This window comes from Sebastes umbrosus, chromosome 16, assembly GCF_015220745.1.
Source record: "Sebastes umbrosus isolate fSebUmb1 chromosome 16, fSebUmb1.pri, whole genome shotgun sequence".
NCBI classification, from domain to species: domain Eukaryota; kingdom Metazoa; phylum Chordata; class Actinopteri; order Perciformes; family Sebastidae; genus Sebastes; species Sebastes umbrosus.
This window is the reverse complement of record NC_051284.1, coordinates 31811787-31823104: the sequence shown is the minus strand read 5'-3', so window position 1 is coordinate 31823104 and position 11318 is coordinate 31811787. Positions and strand designations below refer to the sequence as shown.

General features: G+C 40.8%; 1 protein-coding gene across 3 annotated transcripts in view; it reads left to right on the top strand.

The window, feature by feature from the left end:
- The first annotated feature begins 226 nt into the window (after positions 1-226).
- Positions 227-11318, top strand: part of strn3 (striatin, calmodulin binding protein 3) — a 28134-nt gene continuing 17042 nt past the window's right edge. For 2 of the 3 annotated variants that reach the window (XR_005210528.1, XM_037796272.1), the window contains exon 1: positions 228-824. Coding sequence is in view for 2 of the 3 variants with exons in the window: in XM_037796272.1 (XP_037652200.1) it covers positions 678-824 (147 nt within the window). In the remaining variant the exon portion in view is untranslated. Of the gene's footprint in view, positions 825-11318 lie in introns of all 3 variants that reach the window. The other variant, XM_037796273.1, reaches the window with a different exon arrangement.

Sequence of the window (11318 nt, the reverse complement as noted above, 5' to 3'; positions counted from 1 at the left end):
GGGAAGGAGGAAACGACAATTAAGAGCTTTGGGATGCACCCCATGTGAGGAGCGAGGAAACAACGAATAATAGCTTTGGGATGGAGGAAACGACGAATAAGAGCTTTGGGATACACCCCATGTGAGGAATGAGGAAACGACGAATAAGAGCTTTGGGATGCACCCCATGGAAAAAATCAGGATGGATGTTTCCCATCATGCAGCGCAGCTGGGTTCTCCCTCCGTGATCATCGGAGAGAGAGAGAGAGAGAGAGAGAGAGAGAGAGAGAGAGAGAGAAGTAATGGCGGCCGGTTAGAGTCTCTCACTAACACCGTGTCCGTGTCCTCGTCCTCTCGTCCTCTCGTCCTCTCTCAGCCGCTCTCAGCAGCCTCTCCCCGCGGCGGAGCCAGCGAGACCGACCCGGAGCGGAGAGCCGGGCTCCTCTAGGGGGGGACGGGAACCCGGGACTTTCCTGATACTTTAGATATAAAACTAACACAACAAACATGGACGAGCAGCCCGGAGGAGGAGGAGGAGCAGGAGCAGGAGGAGCAGGAGAGGAGGAGGAGCAGCAGCAGCAGGAGCAGCAGGAGCAGCGGGCTCCCTGAGGCAGCAGCAGCTCGCCAGCAACATTAACGCTAATCCGCCGCTCGGAGGAGGAGGAGGAGGAGGAGGAGGTGTTGGAGCTGGAGGAGTCATGGTTCCCCACCAGCCGGACGAGCTGCCCCGGCAGCAGCAGCAGCAGCAGTACACCATGCCGGGCATCCTGCACTACATCCAGCACGAGTGGGCCCGGTTCGAGATGGAGAGAGCTCACTGGGAGGTGGAGCGGGCCGAGCTGCAGGTTAGCACACTTAGCTTAGCTTAGCACTGATTTAAAGCTAACAACAACAACAACAACACCCACCGGGGACGGAGTCCGGTTACCGGTTAAATAAAGCGGTTTATTACCGGTAACCAGACACACCAGCTCTCCCTCTTCACATCATCTCATCATTACCGTGACAAACTGTCGGTAACGTTCACGGTTAACCGAATGTTTGTAAACTAGCCGGCTAGCTGGCTAAGCTAACGGCTAGCTGGCTAAGCTAACGGCTAGGTGGCTAAGCTAACGGCTAAGTGGATAAGCTAACGGCTAGCTGGCTAAGCTAACGGCTAGCTGGCTAAGCTAACGGATAGGTGGATAAGCTAACGGCTAGCTGGCTAAGCTAACGGATAGGTGGATAAGCTAACGGCTAGCTGGCTAAGTTAACGGCTAGCTGGCTAAGCTAACGGATAGGTGGATAAGCTAACGGCTAGCTGGCTAAGTTAACGGATAGGTGGATAAGCTAACGGCTAGCTGGCTAAGCTAACGGCTAGGTGGCTGAGCTGACGGGGCTCAGCGCTGGAGCTAGTTAGCCGTAGCTCGGTAGTTCAGTCCAGTGTTTCATTGTGGACATGGAGTCATGGAGTCCTGGAGTCCTGGAGTACTGGAGGCCGGGGGGGGAGGAGGAGGAGAAGTGAATCCAGCTGACTAGCAGCTAATCTGCAGCCATTTTGGTTTGTCCCGCTAGCTTAAAGCAGCTAGCTGTGTTAAAGGGCCCATATTATACAAAAGTGAGCTTGTCATGTTTTTATATTATAAAGCAGGATTAAGTCCTATATAAATACTGTGAAAGTATTGAAACACTCAATCCACAGGGAAACACACACAGCCCGTATTCAGAAACTCTGCATTTGAAACAAGCTGTCAGGATTTCTGCCCATTTGTGATGTCACAGATATAAAATATTTAAACCCTTTACACAGATTTAAACGTAAACATTCTAAATGTGTCCCAGTTTATTCCTGGTTGCAGTGTATGTGAATGTCATCAGCTGACAGGAAGTAAATATGGACCCAAGCTGTTGCCTAGCAACGCAATTCTGTTGCAATTCCGTCAAAATGCACTAAAACGGAGCGTTTCAGTCAGAGGGTGAATACAGGCATATTCAGTCTGACAGTATGAGGAAAATAAAGTTTTTTTTAACATTACAGCATGTAAACATGTTCTATTAGAAACACTAAATACAAGTATGAACCTGAAAATGCGCACGGTATGGGACCTTTTAATAAGAGTGTTTTAAAGCCTTTATGGGAGATCAATCAGTCGGTTTAACAGTGTTAGCATCACACTCAGAGCCGGTGTTTGTCTGCTGTGTTAACAGAATATAACTCAGATGTGAGAGCAGGTAGAGGATTTGATAATGACCACCTGTACAGAGATTACTGATTAAACACACACCTGTGCTTCTCCATGTTCTACCTCATCTACTGTTAAGCATCAGTTCTGATATCACACTACTGTTGAACAGTTAGGATCAGCTGCTCTATTGATGTTCTGCTTCTTTCATAATAATTTATCATAATAACAACAACAACAAACTCTTCTAACAGACATAAAAAAAAAAAACAATAGTTCAGACATCAAATGTTTTATTTAATGTGAATCATCATCATTTGAATGAAATGATTCGATGTCCCCACATTTTATAGAACAAACTATTAACTAATAACAGCACCAGTTGTTCCCTCACAAGTTATTGTTTAACTTAAACTGAATTTAATATAAATATGCGCCACAGGTCTGCGGCGATGTCAGCAACCCACCCGACCCATCTTGAAACACGGACCAAGGAGTCTAACGGGTCAGAGGGTGCACGCAAAACCCCGTGGCGCAACGAAAATGAGGGCCGGCGCGTGCCGGCTGAGGTGGGATCCCGGCCCAGCGGGGTCGGGCGCACCAGCGTAAAGTGGTATCGGAGCCGTTTTGCGAGTACGAGTACATGAGCACAGTATCGGACCTGATACCCGATAATGGTATCGGTATCGGTACATCCCTAGCTGATTTCTTCTATTGTGACTCAGCTGCTGCTCGGAGGGATCTTTGTCTCCTTTAAAGCTGAATTTAATGAATATAGTGTTTTAGAGTCGGTGTGTATAGTATTTTAATCCTCAAGTTATCTGCTGTGAGCACTCGAGTCATATATAATATGTGAATCTTTCCCATCTCTATTGTATATCCCGTATTATCTTAATACCACACAATGATACCTTAACGTTTTAAACAATCAATCAGACTGTTATTGATTGATTATTACCGGTACCGACCTCCAGACGGCTGTTCTGTAACCTCTGACCTCGGTTTCCAACGGACTCGGGGCTCGACATTAAGCTTTTTCAGTGACTTGGCCTTCGGGGAAAGTAGATGAGGTGTTTTACTCACCCCATAGCCAAACTTACTTACTTACTACAAATCAACTGGGATATAAGCAATTATTATAATGTATTAATGTGAAAAACATGCAGTCCATTGACAGAAACGGGGATTTTTACCTCGCCGATCGTTGTAAAACGCATTTCATTCAAACTCAACAGAAACCAAATCAAACTGTCATTGTCAGTCTTTCCACTATTCCAACAGTCACCAACTCTGGTTGCTTCCTACAGAAGCTTGGCATTAGTAGTTATACATAACTATTATTATAAGCTGCTCAGAGCTATTGTTAGGAGTTTAACAGGTCATAACTCCCTCTCTAATATCTATTTTATATCACTGTGAAAACATCTCCTTCAAAACAACTGGATTTATTCAAGTTTCTCACCAAAAACTACATTTTACATTTTACATGCTCATTTTTACTGAGCAGAGCTTGAGATTGTGAGTTGATGGATGACTTCTCTCCGTGGGGTGTTTCAGAGTGCAGATCTGTTCGTTCAGGCTTTAGTCTTAGTGTATGATTGTATGTGTGTTGGATGAAGTGATGAAATGTGTTTATCATAACACGCCCTGCAGCAGGCGTCCTGAAGTGGAGGCCGCCGGCTCTCCGTGGTTAATGACAGGCTCTCGGTGTGTTTGCTCTGCTCTGACTTGTTGCGTCGTGACGCTGAATGCCTTCAGCATGACTCCGTCACAGTTCCTGATAAGAGTCGAACACACAAACCACGGTGTCGACATTCCTGCCTGTTAACATTTACTGTAGGAGGAGAGCCAATAAACTGGAAAGGTTGTACATAACTGCTCGTTTATTCTCTGTAAAAGCTTTATCGATGCACACAGACCACGTGACGCTTTCATTTGAACCTTTAGAAGGACTTATTTAGTGTCATTATTATTATTATTATTATTATTAGGACTGTCATAGTTAATAACGCAAAATCGTTTTAACACAACTAATTTCTTTAACACATTAACACAGGAGGTTGTAGCAGCTCAGTTTTAAAGCTGGAGTGAAGATCATAGTAAACTATAAAACCTGATGAATCCATCAGTACCAACCATGTCAGACTAGCTGGTAGTGAAGGAGGTTAAATAACGCTCCAAACGTACGCTAAATATTGGCGAGGAAAAACTGTAATGGCCATCTTCAAAGGGGTCCCTTGACTTCTGACCTCCAAATATGTGAATGTGTGAAAGTTTTTGTCTGACAAAAATCTGAAAAAGTCCGAAAATTGTCAAAGAAATGTCCAAAAAAGTCAGAAAAATGTTTGAAAATTGTCAAAAAAAATCTGGAAAATGTCCAATAGAAAGGCAGAAGAACAGTCTGATACTGGCATCATATGAAACTATAAAACTTGATGAATCCATCGGTACCAACCATGTCATACTAGCTGGTCATGAAGGAGGTTAAATAACGCTCTGAACTTCCACTAAATTAAGATCAGTTCTATGGGTACCCACGAGTCTCCCCTTTACAGGCATGCACACTTTATGATCATCACATGCAGTTTGGGCAAGTCATAGTCAAGTCAGCACACTGACACACTGACAGCTGTTGTTGCCTGTTGGGCTGCAGTTTGCCATGTTATGATTGGAGCATATTGTTTTATGCTAAATGCAGTACCTGTGAGGGTTTCTGGATCAATATCTGTCATTGATTTGTGTTGTTAATTGATTTAAAATAATAAATATATACATACATTTACATAAAGCAACATATTTGTCCCCTCCCATGTTGATAAGAGGATTAAATACTTGACTAATCTCCCTTTATGGTACATTTTGAACAAATAAAACATGTGCAATTAATTTGCGCCGTACGTCTTCACCGGGCCACTTCAATCTGAAAAGATCTTTTCTCTCCGTGTGGTCGTCGAGCTTTCTCTAAATCTCTCTCCTGAGTGGATGAACACCAGCTGCGTGTTTTCAGTGTGGGCCAGAAAAGTTAGAAAGATGATGTCGTCTTGGTGGAGTCTGTGTCAGTGACGGACATTCTGTCATTTTAATGTGGCTGTGCGCATTAAAGCTGTATTTATGCAGATTTTAGGGATGCACCGATTACAAAACTCTGGGCTGATACCGATGATTTATTTAGTTTTTGCTGTTATTTATTCCCCTTTTTGTTCCAGGGAAACAAACAACTGATAACTGTTTTAAAGTCATTTCATTACACCATCTGTGAATGAGCACAAATTCAGTCATACACATTTATGAAACTATAACCTTCTTTCACGTGAAAATATTCTCTTTTTATGTAAATAACTTCTTCAAACATCCTTTTCAGCTGCTGTACGACTACCTACTCAATGAGAGGAATGTTTCAGAACTCCGCAAAACACAAATACTGTGAAACATAAATTAAATGTAAAAGTGATTAGAAACATATTCAGTGTTTCTCAAACATAGACTTTACTTGGCGGGTCATCCAGAATATCAAACGAATATTTAGCAACCCATTCTAGCGTTTTATTTTTTTTAATCCATCCAAAAGAAACAACGCCTTCCATGATGGAATGAGCTAGTGGACTAGTAGCGTGAGAACGCCGCCGGAGAGCAGATAACTGATGCTGATGGCTGTCAACAAGGAGAACATCGGCCCATAATCCGTGCATCCCTGGTTGGTTTATCTAGTAGTGATTTAAGTTGAGGAGATAATTGTTCTCCTGGTTAACAGGTCACGTCAGACATGATCAAATCTGGTTAATTCTCGTCTGACAAGAGAAAAATGAGAACATTGGTCAGATGTCAGTGTGGATGGATGGAGGTATCTAATCCAGACTGAGAGGTACCGCGGTTGTCTTCACGCATCACCATTAGATTTAATTAGTTTTAACCAGGGATGCACCGATACCACTTATTTTACAGACCGAGTACAAGTACTTACATTTGGGTACTCTCTGATACCGAGTACCGATACGAGTACTTCTCTGTGCCAAAAGAGACTCGTTAACAGCCAGCTGGAGGGTGTGAGCGACACACGCAGGCTGGGGAGTCCCGCATACGAGGCGGTGCGCCGCCACCGGCTCTAGGTTGGCTCGGAAAGGCTCGGGGCGAAGGTGGCTCGCGGCCGCAGCTTTACAGCGCTCCCCGCCCGGAACCTCGCTGCACCGTGGACAAAGGGCTCACTGCGCTATCTCTCCCGCCGGGGAGGGACGGGGCCCCCTGCTCCCGGTGCGACTGTCGACCGTGGGCGAACTGTCCTCAGTGCGCCCAAACTGCGTCGTGCCGCCAGAGCGGGGCTCGGCCAACTTAAAAGGCTCCAGAGGTCTGCAGCGATGTCGGCAACCCACCCGATCCGTCTTGAAACACGGACCAAGGAGTCTAAACGCACGCACGAGTCAGAGAGTGTCAAACAAAAACCCCGTGGCGCAATGAAAGTGAGGGCCTGCACACGCCGGCTGAGGTGGGGATCCCGGCCCGTGGGGTCGGGCGCACCACCTGCACGTCCTCGCCGTACCGTCGGGGAGGTGGGGTGAAAGTAAAGTGGTATCGGAGCCGTTTTATGCGTACGAGTTACATGAGCACACTATCGGACCTGATACTGTGTATCGGTGCCGTTGTATCGGAGCCATTTTACGAGTACATGAGCACAGTATCGGACCCGATACCCGATACTGGTATCGGTGCATCCCTAGTTTTAATGTTACTGGTGGTTCAAACAGCTGATTATCCAGCTAAAACTAACGTTTTGTTTCTTGCCACTAAAGTCGAGAACCACCCAGATAAAATACTCGTCATGTTTCCAGCCTCCCGTTGAAACGTCGCCGTCATACAACAGTTAAATCCCAACGAGCTGCCGTGATCACTGTTGTTGTTCAGAAACCCCGTCTCTAAACCACAACCGACGCTTTTTAATCGTTATCGGGCTAATTTGCCTAATCTCCACACGTCTCTCCACACGCACAGACACTCTGAAAGAACCCAGAAGTCTTTAAAGCTGACAGAGATTAAACCAAAGGAAGGGCCTCGCTACTGACGCCAGATATCAGTAGAGTCAACGTGTTTCATCTGTGTGATTTCATGTTTTATTGGAGAGACTGTCGGTGTTTTCTGACTCTGTGCTCTTGACTCTGGCTGAGTGAGACCATGTGATGGTTCAGGTTGTTCATGTTTGCTGTGTAAACTGGGCAGAGTGGACAGATTGGGCCCTTCCCTTCTCTGTACATAGCCGTAGTGTTTGTTTGTGGTGAAGCAGCTTCAGTTTGAAATGAGATGATTTTAACAGCAGTGAATACCAGAGCTGGAACCATACACCTATCTCCTGATTTAATATGTATTGTTTTGTTTTTTTTAGTATTGCAGTTCGATATTCAGATTTATTGTGATTGTTGTTAACCTTTTAACACTAGACCATGGGAACAAGTTCAATCATACACTTCTAGAGACTTTACTTTGTAAAATCTCTGAATGAATCCAGTTGAAATGTTTTTCAGGCGTATTTTTCAGATCGTTTTTTCAGACTTTTATTCAGACATATTTCTGACTCTTGTTTGAACATATTTCTGACTTTTTTAGGCCTTTTTTCGGACATATTTCGGCCTATTTTGGGCAATATTTCAGACATTTTTGGGCCATTTTCTGACTTTGTTCGGACTTATTTTCTGAATATAATCCAATCAATCTTATTTCCAACTGATCTGCTGCTTCAGTCCTCAAGAGTCAAGGCGGTGCAATATTTAAAAATATTATACTTAACCAATTTACATGTACAGATTGTAATGTAACTTTAAAAACTGAGACCTTCAAGACTCTCGGTTACATTTAACAGCCTGTAGTCTGATTTCTATGTAAGGAAATTGTTTAGTTTTTACATATTTTACTATAATATTTGTGGATATTTTTTTTTGCAATTTTTCCGCATATTTTACTAATAATTTCCCATATTTTAGACATTTTTCACTAATAATTTCGCGTAATTTTTCAGATATTTTTCACATATTTCCGAATGTCTTTTTTCATGCTTTTAGGCTCTTTACAAATAGATGTTATTTGTTTAGTTTCCGCATATTTTGCTAATATTTTTCAGCCATTTTTATTTATATTTTACACACTTTTCAGACATTTTCCAATTTTCTTTTTAAATTTTTACTAATAATTTATGGATATTTTTCCACACATTTTACTAATAATTTTCTGTAATTTTTCAGATATTTTTCACATATTTCTGAATGTTTTTCATGCTTTTAGCCTCTTCACAATTAGATGTTTTTTAGTTTAGTTTTCACATATTTACAGCCACTGGCATTATTAATAAAGGGGATTCTCTGAACGTTAAATACAGCACCTTTTAACAAATATAAAGTGCGTGGCGTCCCAGTGGGTGCGTGGAAAAACTAGTCGTGTTGCCGTTGTATTTTATCTGACCTTTTATACATATTCTGCAAACAGCGAGTGATTTATTGGAGACAAATGTGTCCACCCGCTGGACCTCAAATACGGCTTGAAAAATCTCTCGCTCGTCTTTGTCTGGCTCTTCCTCTCCGTCAGCCATGCATCGTTTTGTTGTCGTCGTCTCTCTGAGATCAGCGCTGCTGGAGCATGTCGATGACGTCATACACGGGGAGAGAGTGAACCGGAGTAACATTTCTTTACTATTAAAAAATATACATCCATATAAACGTTTGTTGTGCTTAAATACAAGGGGCAAATCTAATTGGGAGATAGGTGAATTGTCTCAATAAATAATAATGATAAGTTATATATTTTGTTTTGTTTTGGACGGTTCGTTGGATAAAACCAGTCATTTAAGGACATGACTTTGGCCTTTGGGAAGTTGTGTTTTCACTATAATGACTTCTATTAATGGAGAAGATAATCGACAGGTTGATCGATTAATGAAAATACAGTTAATCGCTGTCCGACATGTGACTGAAGCTTCTGAGATCTTTAAAAACGGTCGATAATATTGCCGACCTATTATTGTGTCTTATTATTATGTCATTACTCATTTTACTGAAGTTAAATGTTAAATATTTTCTGGGTTGATGTAAGGATTCACACTAGAACGGCTCGGCTTTACGCTCGAGGTTTATTAGATGTAGACTTGAAAACACGTGGGGAGAGCGCTCTCGGGCCACCATGTGTCGGTAGGATGGGGGGCAGTCCGCGGTGACTCTGTGTTTTGGTAAAGAGAGAGCAGGGCTGCAGGACGGCGGGCTGTAATTAGGCGTCCTGGCCTACTGGGCCCTGCTCTGACTGACGGCCCCGATCCCAGCTGTACGCTAAAAGTAGACCGGCCCGAAATAAACACACACGCACACGCACACACACACACACACACACACACACACACACACACACACGCACTGTCAACAGTCACAATATGAAGACGTGATTAAGTAATGTGACGACTTTTTCTTGTTAAACTTAGTATTTTAGATATTTTGTTTGTTTTCGTGTGTGTGTGTGTGTGTGGGGTGGTTGTGTGGTTGTGTGGGTGACGCAGTTGTTCAGAGGAATGCCCCCCCCCTTGTTTAGCCTGATCTGTCATTCTGGTATATCTGGGCCAGTGAGCTCACTTGATCATCATCATCATCATCATCATCATCATCATCATCATCATCATCACCACCCCGGCGCTCTGACCTCACTCCTTCTCCCTGAGGAGTGCTTGATTCATGCTCACCAGGTGCACCGGGAGGGAGGGAGGGGGGGAGGGAGGTGTGACTTCAGCCTTAAGCTGAGAACAAACACTATAAAATAGACCCTGATGATGTGTGAAGAGTCGTATCAACAGCTGCCTTCCACAGACAAACACACACAGTTTTATTATCCACCTCAGACTGAAGGACCTCTGTGTCAGATTAGTCCGAACATCGGTCACAAAAACTCAACAGGTGTAAAGTCATCGCGAGGATCAGTCAGAACACTGATAAAAACAAAAAAAACAAAGGTATTATAAACAAAAAACACTGGTATTATAAACAAAAAACAAAGGAATAATAAACAAAGGTATTATATAAAAAAACAAAGGTATTATAAACAAAGGTATTATATAAAAAAAACAACGGTATTATAAACAAAAGCACCGGTATTATAAACAAAAAAAACAAATGTATTATAAACAAAAAATAAAGGTATTATAAACAAAAAACAAAGGTATTATAAATTAATAAAACAATGGTATTGTAAACACAAAACAGCAGTAATATAAATAAATTAAACAATGGTATTATAAACAAATAAAACAAGATATTATAAACAAAACAAAGTTATTGTAAACAAACAAAACACTGGTATTATAAACAAATAAAACAACGGTATTATAAACAAATAAAACAACAGTATTATAACAAATAAAACAACAGTATTATAACAAATAAAACAACAGTATTATAAACAAATAAAACAACAGTATTATAAACAAATAAAACAACAGTATTATAAACAAATAAAACATTGGTATTGTAAACAAATAAAACAACAGTATTATAAACAAATAAAACATTGGTATTATAAACAAATAAAACAACAGTATTATAAACAAATAAAACATTGGTATTATAAACAAATAAAACATCGGTATTATAAACAAATAAAACAACGGTATTATAAACAAATAAAACATTGGTATTATAACAAATAAAACAACGGTATTATAAACAAATAAAACATTGGTATTATAAACAAATAAAACAACGGTATTATAAACAAATAAAACAACGAAATAAAACAACGGTATTATAAACAAATAAAACAACGGTATTATAAACAAATAAAACATTGGTATTATAAACAAATAAAACAACGGTATTATAAACAAATAAAACATCTGTGTTATAAACAAATAAAACAACGGTATTATAAACAAATAAAACATTGGTATTATAAACAAATAAAACAACAGTATTATAAACAAATAAAACAACGGTATTATAACAAATAAAACAACAGTATTATAAACAAATAAAACATTTGTATTATAAACAAATAAAACAACAGTATTATAAACAAATAAAACATCGGTATTATAAACAAATAAAACAACAGTATTATAAACAAATAAAACAACGGTATTATAAACAAAAACAAATGTATTATAAACAAAAAAACAAATGTATTATAAACAAAAAACAAAGGTATTATAAACAAAAAAACAAA